Source organism: Trachurus japonicus, chromosome 24, assembly GCF_045865225.1.
Source record: "Trachurus japonicus isolate A0001 chromosome 24, Traja_1.0".
NCBI classification, from domain to species: Eukaryota; Metazoa; Chordata; class Actinopteri; order Carangiformes; family Carangidae; genus Trachurus; species Trachurus japonicus.
In genome coordinates, this window is record NC_140930.1 from 12692438 (window position 1) to 12716661 (window position 24224).

The window sequence follows — 24224 nt, forward strand, 5'->3', positions numbered from 1 at the left end:
CTGTTTTAATAAGTAAGTAATCCCACTTATCACAAATTATCCTACAAATCTGTATATACACCTTGTTCTCAGGCTGTCACAACCAAAACCATACATGATTAAAGAGAGATATTAAAAACAATATGGTGGTAATACATTCTATGAAATGTGAAGAAAAAAAAAGTAAATTGACCTTTAATTAAGATCTTATTCATGACAGAATCTTAAATATTCTTCATGGCAGTTTCTTTTTTCTTCCATGAGAAACTGTTGCATAATGTATATGCTTGTTTCCTCAATTACAAGCTCATGTAAGTAAGTGCAGCAATAGGCTAGTTAATAGTGGTTCAGATCAACTACGGTCACTGTTATATTTGCATTGTTTGAGGCAGAGACATCAAGGTGATGCTCTCATCCACTGTGTGAGCAAGGGTCACATTATTAAGTATTGCTTAAGGACACCAGGATGGACATTAGAGACAAAACAGACGATGCGGTTGTGTAGGAGTAGTTTAACAAGGAGAAGTACAACTTTTGTGTTGTTCTGCAGAAACATAATGATCCACTAGAGGCCGCTAACAGTCCTTCTAATGCCTGAACTCCAGGGTTTGAGCTTGAACTCCAGGTTTCAGGCTGTAGGGGTGTTTTCGGGCACAGTCCCCTTACAGCCAATTGCTAAAGAGAATTCTGTATTTGGATTAAGTGGTACCATACTGTATCACATGGCAGCACTACTGCGTGTTAGCAGGCCTACCACACACAACACAGATGTATGAAATGATTTGGTTGATGTGACATAATTTGTGAAGGCACACTCCTGTCTATACAAGATCTCATTGCTGACAATATCAGAGCAAAATCTAAACCATGAGGTCAAAGTAGCTGCATGCAGAGCTCAGAGACAGGGCTGTGTCGTGGCACAGATCCGGGGAAGGCTCGAAATAAACTTTAGCTGCACTGAAGGTTCCCAAGAGCACAGTTTGACAATGAGTCTGTCCTTCAGTCAGAGTTCACTGAGCTCATGATGCTTTTAAGTGGATTAGCAGGTCTATCTGCACAGCATACGTCACAAGAAACGATTATTTTTTTCTGGTTACTTGATTGCACGAGTGCATTTCCTCTCTGTGGTGTGTAGTTCTGTAGATTAAATGTTCAAGTCGAAAATAGTGTTGCATTTCTTCATAAACATTTCCAGATTGCCTCCATGCTTTACATGCACATCAAATCTTCTGCATGATTAGTTAAAAGCAGCCATGTGGCTGCAAAGTAGCTCTTCAAATATTGATCTGCCTGTCTTTACATTGTAGGGCCAATGCTCTTTAATCCTCTGTCAATATTTAGGGAACATATTGCACTGAAATCAAGGTTTCAATTGATTTAGGTACAATAACATGCTCTAACATTACTTTCAATGTGTGGCACATGTATTGTTATTAATCTTTTAAAACAAGAGTGCAGTCACAGTCTTTCTCATTTAATGTTTCCAGTTCTTGACATGTTTAGCTGATTCCAGATAGTGGCACCACAACACTGGAGACCTACGGGACAAGCATTGATATGTTGACGCAATTACCTTAAAAAACAAATCCATGAAAACAACCCCACTGCTGCTGGTAGTGGTTGATTTCCCAGAAACACTATGGCTTCTTGTTATAGAGCACGTGTTTCTGTTTCTGTCTTCTGTCCTCTGTCCAAAACTATATTATATCTATAGTTTTTTGTACTTAAAACTAATAACAAATGAAAAAAAGTTCATAATTTTTATGGATATCAAAAACAAATATCAAATAAAACACACTAAAAGTGTTAAATGTGGAATATTTAAAGTCACAACATGGTCAGACGTATGATTAAAAATCGTGTCTATACTCTGGTATCTGGTGGATGTTTCAGCTTCAACACAGTTTAGTGGTTCAATGCTGAAATGTTTGGAAATACAGTTTGCAGATATCATTTGCTGCTTTGTTAACAACGAAATGCTGCAAAAGCATGCATGCACTGAACCCCTGGTTATCACATAACTCATCAGAGTGACAGTACACCATATGTGTCTTGTGCTGTATACTTTTCAGTTTATTGTACATGCTGCATACATTTGTACCTTCTTAGAAAGTACATTGTGATGCTTCAGACAGCAGAACGATGCAGACATGCTGATAAAGTGATAGTGAGGTGCCGTAAAACCTGCTTGCTTATCGTATTGGCACTACTTCTTTTTTTATTGCACTCTGGTGATAGCGGCAATGCTGAGCAGAGTTTCCTAGAAGATTCTAGATGTAGAGTGATATGACTTTTAAGGGAATGGATGCATGACTTGAATACATGTCTAACATCTGAGGAAGAGCCGGTGGTGCTTGAGCACTAAATAATAAATTATTGCATCGGAGCTCCTTTGGTGTTGCAGACTTTTCTTTACCTTTTTGAATACGTCAGTGTGTTATCTGTTTCTGCCAGAAGGTAATACACGTAAGGAGTTGAATCAATAGTTTTAGGGGTGATTAACATTTAGTAAAGTCCTTGATGGACCTTAAATCCATGTCATGTCATATTATATAAGTTGTGTTTGAGAGGTTGTTCTGAAAGTGGAGCTGATGCTTTTTTATCAGCATGCTGGAATGAACAGCACATATGGGTTCACAACCCTCAGTACCATGATACTTTGCATTAGTGACACTTGCAAAAATCTGATAAATAACTATCAACAACAGCGAGACACTGTCTTTTGAAAAGGTGCTTTATTAATTTGATGGCATTTTAGAATCGATGCAACCTCCAACATTCATGGGATTTTCTGCTGTTATAATTTGACACTTCTGATACTTTCACATTTGCCCTACTGCCACAGCTTGCAGGCCGAGCTCAGCCCTCGCTCCAGACTTGTTATCTCATGCTCTGATGTCACCCTTGCCCCCGGTGTCAGTCGCCGCTGCAGGTTACATGAGCAGTGAACGTATTATTTCTCGAATCATCTGGGAGTCTACTCTAATCTTTTTTAAGTTGTCAGTTTTCTATTTTAATTAAGTGACATGTGATAATAAATGTGACACAAAATGTGCATAAATAATACAAAATAAATATAATTTAATACAAGTAGGAAATATCAGTGATTTTACAATAACTGACTAAAATAACTGAATAAGCTTGGGCTCTGTGAATCATGGCTATTTGTTTTGCAATTTTTATAGACTCTATTTATTGCACCCCGCACTCTTTCTCTTCTCTTGGATTTGTGTGCCTTTGTTACTGTTTTTATGGTATATTATGTACTGTTTATGGATGTTTTACATGTACATAGCAGCTGTCATAACTCCCTTGCCCAAGACAAATTTCCCCTGGTGGGACAAATAAAGTTTATTTGATTGATTTGAATCAGATGCGCAAAAATAATTATCAATGGGGGCATCCATAACTCACTGGGTTGAGCAGGCCTCATATATCTCTGTCTCCCTATTTCCTGTCTCTCCAACTATCCTGTCAATTAAAGGTGTAAAAGCCCCCCAAAAATACTTCAAAAAATTATCAATGACTAGTCAGGACCACCAGCCACCAATATATCATCATCCAACCTATGAGTATTTAGTAGTCAATACTACAGAATTATAAGGGTTATCGTACACCTGTGAAATTTCTCATCATGGTTGTGATGCCATTCGCAGTAAGAAAATCTGTCCACAAGCTGACAGATATATAAACATGTGTAAGAACCTCCTCTGTGATAGTTCCTGTTGCAGTACTTGGCTCGAGGACCACATTTGCCATTTGCCAAGGATCTCTCTTCCTCTCTCTCTCTCTCTCTCTCTCTCTCACACACACACACACACACACACACACACACACACACACACACACACACACACACACACACACACACACACACACACACACAAACAAGACATTCATGGTCCCGAGAGGATCAATTCTAATGACTTTCCCTGATTTGACATTTTTGGATTACACTGAAATATCTCTATCAAATCACAATTGTTGGATGGATTTGGTGTGGTCGGTGGAGCCTGAGTTAGAATAAGTTGATTCTTTGTGAATATAAATATCTTTTAAAATTCGCACTATACCAAAAGTCAGACCCATACATTTTCCATTCATTCAATCCTGTATCCTCATCCTATTTTTAACACGCAACTTTTCTTTGCTGCCAAACTCCCCAAATCTAAGACAATCATTACAATTCATCTATATTCTCAAAGTCGATGTTTGTTAAGCTGTGAAAAGCAGTAACATAGTGATCCAATCAACATATGGGAGCATATCAAAAGTAAATGAAAAGCATTTTTTAAATGTATTTTCTGTGCAAAGTGCGAATTTTAATGCACTTTAGATTCAACATTAAATGTAATTTTATCTGCACTAATTATCTCAGACTCTGCACAGGTATACATCTGAAACAAAGATAGCATTGATTACAATTTTTGGACCAAGTATTCTTTTCTTTTTAGACCACACTAAACCTAAACTTACTTAAACTTACTTAAAGTATGCAAGTGTGCATGATGTATATGCACGTATTCTGTGTATGCTCTGATGTAATATAAAATCTACACAGTGGTTCTGTCAGTGAAACCTTTATTATGTTGGGTCCTAAATTTTATCTTTCAGTTCTTGATAAAGTTGAAGAGCAATATGACAATGAGTGAACATGGCTGTTTATGACACAGAGATACCCTGTGCATGACTTCACTGTGTCTGGACTTTCAGCCAGTATTTGACCAATCAGATTGACTAAGAGTTCAGTAGACTGCAGTGGCATGTATTTCAAACTGCATTTTACAGCTAATATTGTTGCAGATTTATGAATAGAAAATACAGGAGTGCATGTTAATTGTATTGCATATGTTGCATATTTAGTGCAATATCAAAATGTGCTCAAGACTTTTATGTAAAATGGGCAATACCCAGACATCTTTTGCAGTTACTTATTGTAAAAGAAAATGTGCATCAAACGGAAAATTTTTTATTTATTTTTTGGAAAGCACATAAAACATTCTCTAGGACCTCTCCACTCCCAGTTGTCTTTGGTAAACAGAAATCATATTGCAATGCAAAATGGCAAAGATTCATCATGTACTGTATGCATTTATTCTACTGTGAGTTGGCTAAAGGATCTTTAGGTTTAGTAAAGAAAAAAAGTTATTATGTGATATTTTTCTAATGCCACCTTTTCAACAATCCAATTTAGAAGTTGCAACACACAAAGATGATTGATGGAAAGCATTGCAGATTTATCAAACTACTTAGCACAACAATCCATACAGTAGGGTTGGGAAATGTGGTCAAGGAGTCTGCAGAGCAAAGCATACAGGTGATAATGTCTGCACTGCTGTGTCTGTATTAAAATCTCTATGAGGTTTCATTTTTTCCAAACCTTCATGATGCATTTTATCATGCAGTTTGATCATACATCATGAAGCAGCTACATGCACTTTTAAGACTTTAAATAAAGTTAAACAGGCCTTGTGAGCAATCTCAGTTGATTGAACTGCTGACCTTTACACCAAACGTTCGATTTGGCAATAGTGCCTACAGCTGCCCTGCTGGGGGCTGTACATGTCTGTCACCTATGTGGAGGGTCACAGAGTTTAGACTCGGCCGCCTCAGGTGGCCACTGGCAGCAGGACTGTATGCTATGCTTTTTTTTTTTTTTTTTTGACTGAAAATACTATAATAAGGCATTAAGCCTAACTTCGGCTGATCATAAGGTGATAGTGGCCTCTCATGTTTCTTCACTTATTTTTATTCCTTTTCTGATTCCACAGTCTATCTCGTCTTCTTCCTCTAATTTTAACTACAGACTTCCAGACTTCACCAACCCATTAAAAACGGGGGAATCAATAGAGTGACAAATGAAAATCTTCAACAACAACAAAAAAAGCAAAATAGTAGCCTACATTTGGAATCACACTTAGATTTTTATGTTTCTTAAAACATCACTTCTCTTCAAGACATTGTGCATCAAGCATGCAGAGGCACTGATCTTGTCTGAGCGCTGCTCAACCACAATGACCCTCCTTCAAGAAGGCTCCACACACGGAGTGTGTGTGAACAAGACTAGAAGGCTAATTTCATTAAAATAAGTTTTAAAACTAAAACTTCTGCATTAAAACTGGACAAATACATCCTGCAGAAGAGTTTCAACTCTCCAAAATGCAAATGAAACACAAAATGTTCAGAGGCTTAGGCTCCCTTTGGACTCTGTCTGTGTACATGTCTGTCAGTGCAAACACTGTCAGTATCTGACAAACCTCTAAAAAAAGGTGCTGATGGAGGAATATTGCAACAGGCTATTACACAATGTTCAGATGTAGTTATGTGATTCATTTACAAAAGAGAATTTAGAAGTAGTATTAAGTAGTAATTCAAAGCTGTGCAGTCTCAAACACTGTATGTTAAACGCTTTATATTTGGCCTAAATCATTTAGAGGAAAAGAAGTCAATTTTATGTTCCGTCTCTGCCAAAAACATGGATGCAAACCTAAGTTAAACAGCAAATCAAACTTTGCATCGAACTTTGAATCTTTGAAGATCAAAGTTCATCATCAAAACTCATATTGAAATTTGGTAAATGTTTCCACAGTTCTCATTTTGGCTGGTGGCAGTGAAGGCGGAGCAACAAGTGCCTGACACATTACAAGGTATTATACTGTAAGTAGTATGACTAGGATTATTTTTCATTTATTTAATACATGTACAAAGGTACTTGGAGATATAATTAAATGTAAAATTAAACCGGTTAAACTCCAGAAGATAAACCATGTACACGTAAAGGGATGATCATTAATGTGCTTAGTAAATACAGCAGTAACTAAAACGACTAAATCAATACTAAAGGAAACATCCAGCATTTACATAATAGAGGAAATGTTACCTTTAAGTGTCACTTTTTTTGTTTTTCAGTTAATATCATCAACAGATAAAGGTGCTGATAACTTTATTATCTTCTTCACATGTAGAGGGACTTTGTGTTCAGAGCACGCCTTGATCACTCAGTGTTCACTGATGAGAGTCTGAGAGCCTAGTCAATGACCTAATCCACACTGCAGCTGTTCAACTTTTTTTGATTGACTGACTGACTTGTGTTATCACAGTAGCTCTTCAAGAATATTAACCTCTGCCAGCTGATTATGGACATTTAAAACCCTATCATCTCAAATTACTATATATAAAACAATTAAACTCGATTTTATAGTCACAAGCTCCACCCGTCTGGCACGTTGTCATATAAATATTCATAATCAATAACAGTCAATCACAAGTAATAAAATAATTCGAATGAATGGCACGTTTAACTAGGCAACACCAAGGAGCAACCCCAGATATGACTGAGAAAAGAAGTAACTTTACATAGCAGCTCTTCATCGATCATCTGAATTGTATTAGAAATAGCATAGCCTTATAAAACAATTGAAATCTAAATTAAACTTTAATGAATTACTTGTAATGCATGTAAACAGCCACAAAATGCATTTTTACTGCAGTTTTATATGATACAGTTTGAATATTGAACACCAACGATCAGTTTTGTAAGCCTGTGCAATGAGATACAAGTATCCTTTAAAACCTTTTCCCTTTGTCCCTCCACACAGGAGGGTGGAGTGGACTTTGAAACTGCTGTCTGCACCCCCCTACTTTCAGACAGAGCCCAGCTGTGGGTATAAAAGTCCTGGACTGAAGCTGACACTCCAGTCTCATCTGAGTACTCGCCTACGTTAAGGGAGGGAGCTTCAGCGAACCCAATCATGGGGGACTCAAAGCTCTGTCTTTTGCTGCTCCTAAGTACATCTGCCTTGGCTTGTGAGTAGTTCTTAGAAAACACTATACATTTTCTAACAGTATAAGTTATTTTAAACTATTACTTCAAAATTTTCAAAATTATTGTGTAAGAAATATTGTACATCACCTTGCATCACTTTTATTATTATATATTTTTGAAAGGACAGAAGGATTGTAAAACAAACAAACAAAAAAAAACATCCACATATTTGTAAAGCCATGCAATAATAGCTTTTCATTGTATCTATGGTGCATTTAATATTATGTTATTCTGCAGCCATTCGGATTGTTTTTGGATGCGCAATAGTTTATAAAAACCTAAATGAAATGATCTGCCTTTTTTCTGAACAGTTGCCCAAGATGAAGATCAGCCACTCTGCATGTGTAAGTTACTACTTGTAGAGATTTTTGTGTTGACAGCCAGTCAACACATTTTCACGTCTATGAGAGTAAATGGATTCCTTTAACATTCATATATGCATACATACATTTCTTCTCTATTGTAATCATTGATTTTGTTTTCTAGTGGCAAAAAGGTACAAGACCCTACACAAGTATGAATACCAATATGAAGCTGAATCTTTGAATGCCATCAATGGAGCCTCACCACTCCAGAACGGACCAAGGGCCTCTTGCATGGTAAGAAAAACATTTTAAAAACCAACCTAAGTTGAGTGTTTTTTCTTTTCTTCCCCTCAGAGAAATAAAACATTTACCTTTTGTTACAGGTTGAAATTGAAGTACCTCAGACTTGCAGTTTTATCGTGCGCACCACCGGCTGTAGTCTGAGTGAGGTGATTGACATGGACGCAGATGGCAACCCTGTGTTCGGACCTGCACCTAGCTCTGACGCCTTTGCTGCTGAAATGGAGAGGTACGTTACTTGATGAGAATAACTGCTGATACTGTTTTGTAATTTTGGTATTTAAGATGTTTTGCAGCAATAATTCAATTTACACATCCCATGTATACTTTAAGGTATCCTTTGAAGGTTGTGGTTGAGGGTGTGTACGATGTGAAACTGTACCCTGAGGATGGTGAGACAACAACCACCTTGAACTTCAAGAGGGGTATCATCTCTGCCCTGGCTGTGCCTCTGGAGGAGGAGGACAAGAACAAGAACATGGTATATTGATTTACAAGAAAAACAAACAAACTATAACACCATGATAAATACTTTAGTACCACTGTCAGACTTACAGTAACCATGCTTTGGTTTTTACTGAGAATTTTTTAAAAATGAATTTCTATGGAACACTAAACACATGTACATTATCCTCTAATCAACTGTAACATCCTCTTTTCAGCCCACTATCCATGGCAAGTGTGAGACCTATTACACCGTGAACGCTAGAGAGGATATTGCAACTGACATCAGCCTGACCAGGGATCTGTCCAGATGTGACAAATTTGTCCCAATGAGAGATCACACAAGCCCCCTGGCACTTATCACTGGCATGGTAAGGCATCAAACAAACTTGATTTGAACTAACCCTAACCCTCTGCCTACCCCTAACCCTATACGTTAACCATATTTTCTGTGCTATACTGTAGCTAGTCACAAATCAAAAATCACTTGTTGCATATGGAGTAATTTTACATCCCTGAAAACAGCTACTATTGCTTGTGTAATTTAAAAAAACAAACAAACAAATGGTTATCTGGAATGTTGCAGAAGTACAATTTCATATAATCAACAACACTGATAACATTATTTGTTTGTTTTTCAGCACTACCCTCTTGCTCAGCTGGTCAGAAGCTCCCAGACCTGTAACTACAAATTTGACAATGAGAAGAAACACATGACCTCTGGGTCCTGCACTGAGAACCACATCCTCATTCCCTTCTCACACAAGTAAGTCAGGACGTGTAATGTAAACTATAAAATGCTCAGTTAGGGAAGTGTATGTACTTACCTGGCTGATACAGTGAAATTTTAACCCTTTGTTTTCGTTCTACAGGGAAAAATATGGAGTTACCAACGTTGGAAAGCAACAGCTCACTCTGGTTCAGGTTTCTCCCCACAACGACAGAGTCTTTGATCGCAGTAAGTTCCTCTCATTAACTTATATTTGTTTTGATTTATAGCTGATTGTTTTATCAGCTTATCAGTTAAGTGATTTTAACGTAATGTGTTATGTATTGTAGGTGACATTGTCAAGGGTCTTCACATGGAGACTGTTGAGGACAAAAGTGTTGTCCAGGATGCAGATACAGCTCTGAACCTCCTGAGGGAACTGGCCAATCTTCCCGAAACTGAGGGAGAGAGGAGGGCTCACCTCTTCCACAAGCTCGTCACCATGGTCCGTGGAATGAAGGCTGAGACCCTGAGTCCTGCCATTCCTGAGGCTATTGCTGCGTCCCCTGCTCTGACCTACCAGGTTCTGGCCCAGTGTGGAACCCCTGAGTGCAGCAGTGCCATCATGCAGATCCTCAGGACCACAGATAGACCTTTACTCGAGATTGATGCTGCTGTTTTTGCTTTGGGGCTCATGTCCAATCCCTCTGCCCTCCTCATAAATGACATGCTTGAGATGGCCAAAAAGTTACCCAGCAAGCCCATCATGTATGCCCTGAGCAATGTTGTCAAGAGGTGAGTGAAATTAACCACGAATTCCACACAGAGAACTAAGAGAATGATTTTTAGCTCAATGTTTTTTGTTTCTATTTTCTATTCAACAGGTTTTACGGAGCTGAAGGAAAACTGATCCCTGAGATTCAGTCCGTGGCTGAGTTCATGGCTGCTAAGTTGGGTGACTGTTCCGGTGACAGGGACAACACCTTCATGACACTGAGGGTAGGTATCTCACCCTGTTGATCAAATTGGAGACAAACGACAACATCAATTAGCAGAACAACATTGAATGTATGTAACTTAAATTTTAAATCTGAAATTATTGGCATTTCCATAACATCTTATCTGCTTAAATTGTAATTCTGTATGTTTGATAATGTTTAAGTCATGCAGTTCAGTTGTTCCGTCACAAGTATTTTCCAGGGCAACAACACAATGACCTTGGATTTATAAGCAGCAAAGACAAAGTTAAATAAGACTTTAAAAATGTGTTGCCCTGCTATATTTAAAAATGCAGTGAAGAAAAATCCATTGCTTAGTTGTTAACCAATGGGGAAAGCCAATGTGATAGCATAAGACAAGGAAAGGAAACAGTTGGAATGAGGGGTGTTTGAGGAAATGAATTACAAATGCCAGTTGATGCACAAAGATCTGTCATGGATGATCTTTGAAATGATGAGAAGTCAGATTCTGCCCATTGAGGACAACTATCGCTGTTGATTCTAGGTCATTGGAAACATGGCTCCAGCTGTGGTACCTGCTAGTCCTGCTCTCAGATCTGCTGTGATGCAGTGTGTCAACCAACCTGCAGCTTCCCAGGAAGTACAGCAGGCTGCCATCCAAGTGTACAGGCTGATCACAGTTCCTGAAGAGGCAAGTCAGATTATTTCATTGGATTGTTATTTTATTTGAATTATTGTGTTTTACGTTACTGATACTAATTTTGTTAATCTCTTTTGACCACAGAGCAGAGATGTTCTCATGCAAGTGCTTTTGGACACCACCAGCCCCATGCAAAAGCGTATTTCTGCCTATCTGGTACTTATGAAGGACCCCCAGCCACGTGAACTGGCTCAGCTGGCTGATGCCTTGATCAGTGAGCAGGACGAACAAGTCAAGAGCTTTGTCATCTCTCACATTACCAACATTTTGTCCTCAAAGGAGCCTGAGACCAGAGAGTAAGCAAAAAGCTGATAGTCTAATTTAAGAGAGTAATCACATTTGAGCACCATTTGTTTTAACTGTAGCATTTTTTTTAAAATTATTTTCCAGTTTGAGACAGAAGATCAATGATGCTCTGCAGGGGAATGAGATTGGGTCAGTCATGGACCCCACCAAGTTCTCTCGCAACTACAAGGTTGGATCTGTAGAGGGCAACATGATCTTTGAGGGTACCAGCTATCTGCCCAAGGAACTCATGCTTGAAATGACTCTGAAGGCATTTGGCTATGAAATTGACATGATGGAGGTAAATGCTCAGATATATTCCATCCAAATTGTGCTTTGAGATATCTCTTATAGAAATTGTGACCGTTGAGAACTGTATCCTTTACAGATCGGTATGGAGGGCAAAGGATTTGAACCAACTGTTGAGACCCTGTTTGGACCGAATGGCTTCTTCCCTGACACTGCCCTGAAGACAATGTACTTTGTCTCTGATAACATGCCACTTAAAGTCAATGAGATCCTGCAGAATATCATGCCTGCTATGAAGCAGGACAGGATGAAGAGACAGGTATTCATTCAAAATGTGTTTAATCTATTAAATGTATTAAATATATATTTTAGAATTCTGCAACTGGATTTTTACGAACAGCAATGAATTTAGTAACATTATGTATATGGGCATCCCAGGGCCTGATGAGGGAGATTGGACGCAATGTCAACAAACTGGTGAGGGAACTGGAAGCCGCACAGTCTCCTGAGGCGATGGTTTATCTGAGACTTCTGGGAAATGAGCTGGGATATTTGAGGACCAGTGATATGGCGGAGATGGCCCTCTCAGCTGGCACCATGATTGACAGAATGTTCACGATGTTCCCCACTGATGTAAGTACATCAAGTTATTTTCTTTGCAAAAATTTTACAGATTTAGTCATTTTTTGTTTATTATCTGAGTTACATCTGTGTATTTGTATTGTTTTCCACAGCTAATGAAGGCGTTGATGACTAATACTGACAACACAATCTTTGCCCACTACATCTTCATGGATAATGAATTCTTCCTGCCTACCGTAACTGGTGTCCCTCTGAGGATTGCCCTGTCTGGTACTTTCACCCCTGGTATCAAAGGTGGACTCAAGTTTGCTCGTGACATGGTAATTATACATAAATGTACTACATATGCATTTTGCTATTATGGAACATCAACACAACTGCTCACATTTTCCCAATGTTTCTAAACAGAGTGAAGTTACCTTCATGCCCTCTGCTGGCATTGAGTTTGTAACTCAAATTGGTTCCCACATCCCTGAATATGTAAATTCTGGATTGGAGATGCACACCAACATTTTCCATGAGAGTGGGCTCAATGCCAAGATCTCCATGGAACGTAACAATGTGAAGTTGACCATCCCTGCACCAACGAGGCCTACAAAGCTCATCAGAATGACGTAAGTATTACTAGAATTTTAATCTAATGTAATAATGTCTAATGTCTAGTGGACAATGGTATGTGCCATGGAAACAATGAAAATGTTTGTCTATCTATTCTATGTGATTAACCTTTCCACATTTAGATGAAAGAGAACATTCAAAGTCAGATTTAACATAGTTTTGTTCAAAATTTAGAAACACTTTGGTGGCAGTAACTGGATCAGAGATGAGGACCATTCCCCCTTTCGTGATGGACAAAGTTGATGTCAATGAGTGCACTCCTGTCTTCGCTGGAATGAAATATTGTACAGCCCTGCAGTACACTGATGCTTTCTCTCAAGAGACAGCTCCCTACTTTCCCTTCACTGGAGACAGCAAGTGGGTGTGAATTTCTAAACCACAGACAAATAACAGTCTCAGATTAACTTGTTTAACTAACCATATTAATTACCTTATTAGATTTGCTGTGGAGCTCCATCCTACTGGTGAAGTCACTGAGTACACAGCCACTGTTGCCTATGAGCTCCTCCGGGAGGGAGAAGAGGGTCGGCACAAGGTTGATTCTGTGAAGTTCACTTTGAGGGCTGAAGGTATTGTACAATGATGAAAAATCTGTCTGGATCCTATTGGAAACCACAAATTGGAAACAAACCATTTCAGTGGAGTTGTTTAAGCTGAATCTTTTGGTTGATCAATAACAGGTGCTGACGCCACTGAAGCCAGGGCAATCATGAAATATAACAGAAGGAAGAATGTCATCACAGCTGACATCGAGATCCCTGACTATGATGTGGAGGCTGGCCTCAGACTGGGTGTTGTCGATGGAAACACCAAGGGCAAAGGAACCCACTCCATCTCTCTGGACTTTATAAACAAGAACATCCCTCAGCTCTCCCTGGTTGGCCGTGCTAAGTAAGAAATAAACCATAAATCCTTGTGAAATGGCATTAATCATCACTGAGATAACACTAACTTGATGTGTATCTTTTAGTCTGAAGGCCATGAGGGAGGGTATGCTCCAAGTCCAGCTTCTTGTCCCATCAATTAATGCTGATGCCACTGTCACAGCTAACATGAAGCGTGATGAAGAATTGGAAATGGAGCTGAAGAGTGAAATCAAGTTCATGGACGCAACCTCTGAGCAGAAAATTGCAATGAAATATGGTAATATTTCTTACCCCTTTTCAGAATTTTACATAACAATTGAATTAATTGGCATCACTTCTTAGACAGAGGCATAAAAATCTGGGTCACATCGCAAATGTAGAAACAGATTACTGTACAAGGAATGCGATTAAAATATATGTGGCCCAAAATGACACAGGGTGCTGTTACAACAGTATAATGGCAACTCCATTTGAGGAGGTGATTAATCAGAAAGAGTTTAAACATTTCTGTTACCACTAATCAAAGCCAAAACATGAATTGCAAATGCTCTATTTACATCAAAAATGCAACCTTTTATTGTGTTAAGAGTATCTAAATATCTATGATGTCTCCTATTGTAGATTCTGACAAGATTGAGTTTGAGCTCAAGTCTGATGTAAACACCGAGACCACCATCCTGCCAAATGCTGAAGTATTTAAGAGATACGGCAATGAAGTTCTTGACATGCAGGTTGGAGGAACTGACATGAAAGTCCGTCACATCTTCAAGACATTTGTGGAGGTAAGAGTTTTGGAAATTGATACCAATAATTCAGGTTTTGTTTGCTAAAAACATGAAGCCCATCAAAACAATGCCTTTCTTGTTGTTGTAGGCAGCAAACAACTACATGGAAAAATATGGTGCTGATTTCCCATACATTCAGAACTTCAGAGTGCCTGATATGCCTGAGATTTCCCTGCCAGAGAAACTATTCTTGAATAAGTAAGGGTTATACAATCCATAGTAAACATTTAAACTATATGAGTGTTTTCCCAAAGCATTAATGCATTTTACTTTTGACTTTTTAACAGTGAGGCCAAAGCTGTTTACTACTTCAACAATGAGCGCTTCACCATTGCTATCCCTCTCCCTCTTGGAGGAAAGTCAACAGAGGAGTTAAACTTCCCACCAGCTTTGACAACACCTAGCGTGTCTCTGCCCCAGTTTGGACTGGAGATCGTCTCTATGGAGATTCCTATCCCAGACCTTGTTGTCCCTGAGAGCCTTACTCTGTCTGTTCCTCTTTTTGGCAAAGCTGAAATTTCAACTCAGATGAGCAGTAACATATATGACCTGGAGGCCTCAATGGTTGCTGGCAAAGATGTTGTGGACACTCCAAGCTACTCTGCTAAGTTTGATGTGAAAGGGACCTCTCCACTTGACATCCTGTCAATGAAGATGGAAGGTATTTCAGAGTGATTATATTTAATTAATTTCTTGTATCGCCCATCCAAACCCTAAATACAGGTTAAAATTAAAGTTAAAATTCTGTTATTCATTCCTGTGATCTTAGTCACACTACTCATCACTATTCTTCTTTTTTTATTCTACTTGTTTTATTCAGGTTCAGGAATGCTGTCCATCACCGATTACATCAAGGCCCATTTGAAGAGCTCTTTGGCTCATAAATTCATTGAGGCCAGTGTTAGTATCATTGAGGAGGTAACCATCACCAACAAAATCAATTTGAAATCAAACAGCAAGATTGAAGCCACAAGTCCATTTGGCATCAACGTTGCCCTGGAGCACACAGGTATGGCTGGAATAAATACTCAAGAAATCTCTGGTGATAACAATCTTGAGGGAATGTTCAAGGCTGGACCCATGTATGGCAAGACGGTTTCAAAACAGTCATTTACCATCTTCCCACTCAGGCCAGAGGCAAAGATTGACTCTAATGTTCAGTTTGACTCCACAATTGTTAGGGGGCAGAACACAATTGCAGCATCCCTTGCCAATGGTGAATTCTCACTTGTGTCCAACACCATTGCCTTTGAAGATGCTTTGACACATGTTGTTGACCTTTCCTTCAAAGACAACAAATTGTCACTGAAATGTGATGCAAATGCCCTTGCTCTTGGCATGAAGATTCGCAACCAGGCTGAAGCCTCTGCTGGTGCTGGTGAACTTGTCATGAGGATGGAGACAAACGCAGACCACTCTGAAAACCGTGTTTACTCTCTGCTGACTGCCTCTCTTGATGCCAGTGGTCTGGCTGTAAACAGTGATGCCTCCATGAAGCTTCTTGACAATGAGGCTAATCACAAGGCTACTCTGAGAATGAACAAGGATGGGTTGACCACAAGTGGAACAACCACCCTACAGAGCCCACTGTCCCTAGAAAATACTTTCAGTGCTGGATTTGACACTTCAAGAGTTACATTATCCGTTACCAATAAGGCAGCATTGCAAGACATCAAGTTTGACAATGCCAACACTCTTGCCATTACTCTCTCTGGTCTTGACTTTAACTCAAAGGCAGAGGCCACAGCAAGTGAGTATGTTACGTATACTCATGATATCACAGTTGACGTGAAACCTTACACTGCTTCTGCAAATGTTAATAACAACTTGAAACTTCTGGCTGCCAACTTCATTAATGAGGCTACGCTGCAGGCAGAGCTTTCCAAGATGGAACTGACTGGAAGCCTGAAAGCCATCTATGGTGAGGAAGAGATCAAACACACCTACCAGCTAATGTATGCTGATATGATTACTATTGCAAAGTGCAGCACCACTGGAAAACTCTTTGGAACTCACATGAACCAAAACACTGAGCTTGAGGTTGTTGGTCTTGCTGCCAAAATCACCACCGACAGCCGTTTCAACTCACAGGCAATGCGCTTTGATCACACAATCCGCTGCAGCATTGTTCCTTTTGATTTCAACCTTGATGCAATCTTCAATGCTGATGGAGACATCACCATGTATGGAAAGCACAGTGCCCAGCTTTATGGCAAGTTACTCCTTAAAGCACAGCCCCTAGCTTTTGCTAGTTCACATGAAAGCAGGGCATCAGTCACTCAGCAGCTAGATAATGGTTTTTCCCTTGAGACCACCTTTGACAACAAGATGGACACTCTTCTGTCTCTCCAAGAGCAGAAGACAAGTTTAAGACTTAGGTCTAAAATGAATGAGCATGCCTTCAATCAGGACATGAGTGTTTACAACACTGCTGAGAGAACTGGAATTGAGGTTTCTGGCATCATCCTCACAAATATCCTTAACACAGATTCAACAGACAACCAGGAATTCGCCATCTCTGGCTTCCTCAAGTATGACAAGAACACAGACAGTCATATAATTCAGATCCCCCTAATTGAAAATCTCCCTGCCATCTTGGAAGGCATAAAGGGCTTTGTTGTGCAGATCGCAGAAGCACTAAGAGACTACATCAGCAATGAGGAGATAATGGTGAAACTTGAGGCCCTTCCCCGTCATGTGAGTGACTTTATTTCTCAACTTAATGTAGAAGGCAACATAAATCAACTGAAACTGTATTTCAGTGATTTCACCAAAGACTATGCCATCTCAATGGCCGATGTGGAGGCCTTTTTGATAAATCTGGCTGATCTCAGTATTTACATTCAGCACTTTGCTGGTAAAATGAAGGAGATAATTGATAACAGCGACCTCTCTGAATCACTTCAGAATATCCAGCTACTGAATACCTTTAAAGAGGAGTATGACACCATCAAGGCTATGGTTATATATATGATTGATAACATAAGCGAGATGGTCCAGTCAATTGACTTTGAAAAACTGAGGGACAGCGGATTTGCATTCCTGCATGACATTGATGCCAACTATGAAATCAAAGCAAAACTACAAACATTCATTGGAGAAATGAAACAGACAATTGAGGCCTCTGACGTGCAGACATTTGTCACTGAGCTGAAGAGGTACATCCAACGTATTAACATCAATGCTGTTATTGATTTTATTGATTTCCTAGCCGATTTCCTAACCTATTTCCTTTTCCTAGACCTTCCCCCAGAGATTTTCAGTGATATATTCAATTATATTAGGGGAAAAATTGAGGACTTTGACATCTTAGGTAAACTCAACAAATTCTATACCAAAATGAGAGAGATGATTGTGATGTTTGAAGCTGAGAAAAAGATTCAAGCTGTCCTAGAAAAGGCTGTGGAGCTCATCAAGCAGTTCAGAATTGAGGAAACTGTTACAGCTGTGATCAAGATGGTGAAAGATGCAGATATACCAGCCAAATTCATGCAGTTTTTCCAGGGAGCTATCAACTACTTGAAATCAACTGAGGTCAAGGATATGATTCAACAGCTGAATATGTACATTGAAGTCTTTGCGCAAAATCTTAACGCCCTGAGTTACAGTGACTTCCTGGACTATGTCAATCAAATTATTGCTAAATACATATCTTACCTGAATGAGCTGATTAGGACTCTTGAAATCCCCCAGAAACTTGAGGCAACAATAGATTTTATCAATCTTGTCTTATCCTCTGCAAGAGGCTTAATGGAACGCCTGAGAGAAATTAGAATGGCAGAAATTATCAAATCTGTAAAGGACGTATTTGATGAGGTTGTCCTTGAAACACTAAAGAGATCTGCTGAATTTATAAAGCAGGGAATTATAGATTTTGATGTCAAATCTTTGATTGAGTTTTCTGTGAAATTAGTGAAAAATAACTACAACCGTGCCATGTCCCTCATCACTGATATGTTCTCTATGATGGCCAACATCTTTACGGAGATGACATCGGAGCAAAAAATCACTAGCGAGATTAAGCAGATCATTACTGGGCTCATTACTGAGCTGAAAAAAGTTCAGTTGACCATGCCATCTTTCATCATCCCCCTCACTGATCTTGTTGTGCCTTCCATGACTTTAAGCATGGATAAGCTTGAAAGGTTTGAAATGCCAACTCAGATGGACATCCCTGAATTCACCATCCTAGGCATCCACACAGTAAAGGCCACTACAATTTCTATTGATGACATCAAGCAGAAAATCATTGAATTTATTGATTTTATTGTGAACTTTGACATCAAAATGCCTTCCATTGATGCCTTCTTTGGAGACCTGACTATGAGCTACCTCCCTACCATGCCTGAAATAATCCTCCCAGAAATCACTCTTCCAGAGATACCAGTCTTTTCTATCCCCCACATTCCTGTAGAAAAGTTTGTTAAGTCCCTCCAGGTTCCTGAGATCAAGCTCCCAACCATTCCAAGCGAGATCTTGGTCCCCTGCTTTGGCAAAATTTATGGTGAGATCAAATTCCTCACCCCCATCTACACCATAAAGACGTCCGCTGAGTTCCAAAACTCCACCGAGAACAAATTGACACCTAAGTTCACTGGAGTCCTCACCTCTGAGGCCGCATCTCCAAGTTTTGAATTTCTTAATTACAACCTTGAGTCCTCTGCCCGTATCGCCATCCCAAAAATGAGTCGTATTCTTGTAGCTGAGACTCTTAAATTCCACCACTTAGCTGTCGGAGTTGACCATCAGGCATCGGTAATGCTCTATGGCCTATCAGGCCAAGCCCAAGCCAGGACTACAGTAAAGGTTACCACTACACCTTATACTGCTGAATTTATGAACACAGCCTTTATTGCCGTAGAAGGAGGAATGTCTACCTCTCTTGAGACAACTTACAAACATGTTGTGGACCTCCCAATTTTCAATGTCAGAAGTGAAGCCGCTCTTACCCAGAAATCAATTGGTCACTTAAATGACCTCACCTTCACTTTAACTGTTGACAATTCAGGCACTGGCAAGGTGAATGCTGATGATGGAAACCACAAGAGCAATATGCAGTTGACACTCTCTCCCAGCACTGTCACTCTAGTTTTCACTGGTGACACAGACTCTACTATCTTAAAAATGAAGCAGCAAATTTCAGTGGAATCTGGCTTTCCTTACTTCAAGTTTGATATCCGCAATGAGGCAGAGGCCCCACTCATTAAGAACAGTCGTCTTGTGGCATCTGGACAAGGCAGCCTTTATGATATGATGGTTGAGCTGAAAGCAGACCATGACACAGAACTGTATGGTGCAGTCAGTGGAGTCCTGTCCAATGATATTAACATTGTAGCCCGTCCTTTTGATATCATTTTTGAATTCCAAAACAAGGGAAATGCCAAGGTCAACATTTTTGAAACTCTGACAGCTAAGGTAGACTTGCAGAATGATTACTCAGCCATCTTCAAAACTGATATTCAACAGATGAACACAGTAGCTCTGGCTCGTCTTAATCAGTACAAAGTATTCTACAACTTCACTGTTGACAACAATGAAAATGAGGCTGGCATCTTTGTCGCTATTGATGGTGAAGCCAATTTTGACTTCCTGACATCCCCCATTAACATTCCGGAGATTGACCTGCCTTTCATTGACTTCCGTACTCCAGCTATCACTAACCTAAACCTTTATGAACAGACTGGGTTGAAGAACATCTTAACTACCACTGAGCAGACTGTTAATGTAGATGCCAAGATTGTTTACAAGAAAAGCCAGACCGCACCACTTGTTGATATGGGTCTGATGCAGATTCCCTCTGTGGGTAATCTGATCACGGAACTGTCCTTCAAATCTGCCATTATCAATCTCAATGTCAATGCTGGACTGTATACTGAGGATGATCTTGTATTCCGTTTGGGAGCTACCACAGCCTCTGTATTTGAGGGTCTACAAGCAAAGCTTGATGGCACCACAAGTCTGACCACCAAGAGAGGAATCAAGTTGGCCAATTCCCTGTCCCTTGAGAATCGACACATTGAAGGCACTCATGACAGCACTATCACAATGAGTACTGAAACTTTTGAACCAGCAGTCTCAGTGGCTACTAATGCAAAGATTGCCCTTCCTATTCTCAGCCTGGAAGCAAATCAACAGTTGGTCGCAGATACCATAACCAAAGCAAATGCTGCCTCCACCTTGAGGATGAAGGCTGATTTCAACCTCCCAATTATCAAGGCTGTTGGAAAGACTGAGGCTGACCACAGTCTGAAGCTAGAGGGAACCTTTGAGTACATTTCCATGGAGTCATCCACCAGAGCAAACATTGATGGCACAGTGCTTGAGGACTATTTGGTTGTAGGTATCCTGGATAATGAGGCTAATCTCTACCTGAATAATAATGGCCTGCGCTCCACCTCCAAGATTATTGCTGATGCAAAACTTAACTATGGCACCAACAAAGTCATTAGCATGGATGTAAACGAGAATCTTGCTGTTGAAGCTTCCCTGAGCCATCTCTATGTAGTGCTGAAATACACTGGCAACAACGAGGCAAACCTGTTCAATTTCATTACTAATGGAAAACACCTTGCCTCGGCAACCATTGACTTTACTCCAATGTCTTCCTTCAATGCCGATATTGAGATTGACATCTCTCAGCCCAGCAGCCTGGGTGAGCTCATCATCTTCGAGAAAACTGTTGCTGAAGTAACAGCTGCCGAGCAGAAGATCTCCGCCAATGGCAAGTTTGTGAGTCCACTGTATACCACAAACCTAGCAGCTGTAGTAGATGGCAACTTTCCTGTCTTCAAAGCCACCTTTAAATCATCTGCCACCTCTGTCATTGTCTTCCTGGAATATGACATGGATGGTAAGTCACTGAAATATATTATCTATATTGTATATCATTATAAATACATATGTTAGTTTTATGTGGCAAATGTTGAGTACAAAATCTAAAGAAAATAATTTCTTCCAACAGCATCCATTACTACAAACTTTGAGAATGAAGCCCTGAACATGATTACCAAGGTTGTCCTGACAAACAGTGATTTCAACATGGATGTTAATCACATTATTACCCAGGCCTTGAGGTAACATTCAATATTTGTTTTGAAATACACAATATGTTAAATCGTTTTTTTAACATTATAATAATAAACTCCTTTTCTATATATTTTAGGAGAAAGCGGCAGGTTGATGACAGGTACATTTTCAATATACTCTTTTTTTCCCTCCTAATTCTCATCTTTACCATTTATTTAACATGTACAAATCAAGTTTATCAGGTTGAGAAGTAGAGAGGATTTTTCATTGAAAATCATATCTCTCTCTTCCAGTGTCTCTCGCCTGAATGTAGACATCACCAGTCCCACTTTCACCGATATAAACCTCCGTTATGCTGTTCAAAGAGATGGCATCAGTGCTTCAGTATCAACCCCCTCTGCTGGCTTCCTGGGCTTGCAGCTCAATGGCAGAGCCCCATCTCAGATGGCTGCAAGAGTCTATGGTCGCTATCCTGTGAGTATAATTAAGATTTATTTTTCTTTAAAAAACAAACAAACAAATTGATACAAAAATAAACAAATATCTAAACAATATTTTCTTTTTTTCTATTCAACAGTCTGTCCCAGATGTTGATGTTGACATCTTGGTCATCAGATCATCTTCCAGGGATGCTGACAAGATGAACCTTCAAATTGCCTACAACATGGAAGCGCCAAAAGTAATGCTGACTGAGCTCAAGATGAAAATCCCTTCGATCATCTCTTCATTCAAAATGTTTGCTGACAAGTACCAGATCACAAGGAACATGGAGGAGTTCATGAGTGCTGTCGTTACCCGCATCACTGATGTCTACAATGCTGCAATCAACTATGATGATCAAATGAGCCAGCTATCAATCTTCTTCAGGAACATAATCGTTGAATACCAGAGGACTGTCCAAGTCATCCTGGATGCAGTCATCAAGGTCTTGAGGGAGACCCAGTTCAAACTGCCAATGTCTGATGAGATGACCACTCTCCCTGAGGTCCTGAAGAAGCTGACAAGCAACATTGCAACTACACTAGATTCGATCACCAATGTTATCTATGAAAATATGGAGGTCTATTATAGTGCCTTTGTTCAGAAGATCAGCAGCATGAAATTACGCATGCCGATTGGTGACGCCATCAATGGGGTCCAGATCTTAGAGCAGTTCAAAGTGGGTTTCAGGAAAGTATTGGATGAAGTGATTGACTTTGTGAAAAATATGGAGAGTATTGACACAATGCTGGTAAAGATAGGTGAGACCCTGAAGGCTATTGTTGAGAAATCACAGGAGTTTGTTGACTCTGTTAAGTCTGACTATTTAGATGCAGTGTTCATCAAAATCAATACCTTCTATGTTGAACTTGTCAAAGTCGTAAAGAATGTTATTGTTGAAATATCTGGCCTAAGTATGGAGCGGCTCATCAATGCTTTTGCACACATTATGGACTCTTTCATATATGTTGTGGATCAGTTCAATAACATTGTTTATGGTTACCTGCAGCAAGCTTCACAAGAGGTTCCAGCTTATGTGAAGTTCAGTCAAGGAATGATTGAGCTTGACCTTCCATTTCTCCTGCAACAATGAGACATTCGTTCAAGTCTATCTGAAACAATACTATCTGTTCAGAACATGTGCTTGGAAGGATATGGACAATTAGCTCTTCAACCATATTTATAACAATGAATGAAACCACCTGTTTTATCAATTTAATGTAAATGGTGTATTGTGTACAAACACTGAACATGTTACATTTTACTGAAACTCACCTTCCTGCAAGAGTGAAAAACCTCAATAAAATACAACAAAGCAGTGTATAATTGTTTGATTGATTTGTTTGTTTTTGATATTGAATGAATGAATGAATGAATGAATGAATGAATGAATGAAGGAATGAATGGGCTTATATGACACCAAGAAAACAAACCGGGACCAGAACACATCATCAACACATCAAAGAAATAAGAAAACAAACAGGGGTTCAAAACCATTATCCGAAAAAAGCAAAGGAAAACAATGCCAAGGTTCAAGGGAAATCATCAGAAATTAATTAAACAAATTTTCCTTTCTTCTTTTCCAGGCTTTAGAAATAAAACTCGCGCACACACACACACACACACACACACACACACACACACACACAGTGGGAAAATAAGTCACCAAAATCAACACAAAATGAAAGTTCTTTGTAGGGGTAGTAGTAGTTCAATTGTTTTGAATTTCTCATTCAAATTTCATATGAATAATAACAACATTTTAAATCAAACTACACAAGAGATTGTATCATAGTGTTACAGTGCACGAATCTCACAGAAATTGTTTTTTTTTTTAGTTTGCAAGGTTGACCAGTTTGCTGTTTCATTGTATGTTTATGTTTACGTTCTTGTTCACCCAGCAGGCCTTTACTTTTTTAATCTAATGTTTGTCTGTTTTGCATTGACTTGGCAATCAACAAGCACACTTTAAATTTGCAGCTGCAGGTGAAAGGTATCTTGTTGACAGACATGGTAAATAACTTCAAAAGAGTATTTAAAAAAGAAAAAAAAAATTACATTTAATGCACATTGTATACACCTAGTGTACACACACACAAAACTAATTTGGCT

The 24224-nt window shown here is 39.3% G+C and overlaps 1 protein-coding gene across 1 annotated transcript; it reads left to right on the top strand.

The window, feature by feature from the left end:
• Window positions 1-7702: 7702 nt before the first annotated feature.
• On the top strand, window positions 7703-23438 carry apobb.1 (apolipoprotein Bb, tandem duplicate 1). The gene is made up of 29 exons (XM_085770668.1): window positions 7703-7785; window positions 8116-8148; window positions 8291-8403; window positions 8493-8638; window positions 8743-8890; window positions 9072-9224; window positions 9495-9619; window positions 9726-9811; window positions 9913-10357; window positions 10447-10561; window positions 11066-11212; window positions 11306-11517; window positions 11612-11807; window positions 11895-12074; window positions 12194-12388; window positions 12490-12657; window positions 12746-12951; window positions 13130-13312; window positions 13394-13524; window positions 13636-13846; window positions 13926-14098; window positions 14443-14603; window positions 14695-14804; window positions 14894-15267; window positions 15427-21456; window positions 21568-21679; window positions 21769-21792; window positions 21926-22106; window positions 22210-23438. The coding sequence occupies exons 1-29, from the start codon at window positions 7731-7733 to the stop codon at window positions 23203-23205; spliced, it is 11409 nt and encodes a 3802-aa protein (XP_085626794.1). The 5' UTR covers window positions 7703-7730; the 3' UTR covers window positions 23206-23438.
• Window positions 23439-24224: the final 786 nt, after the last annotated feature.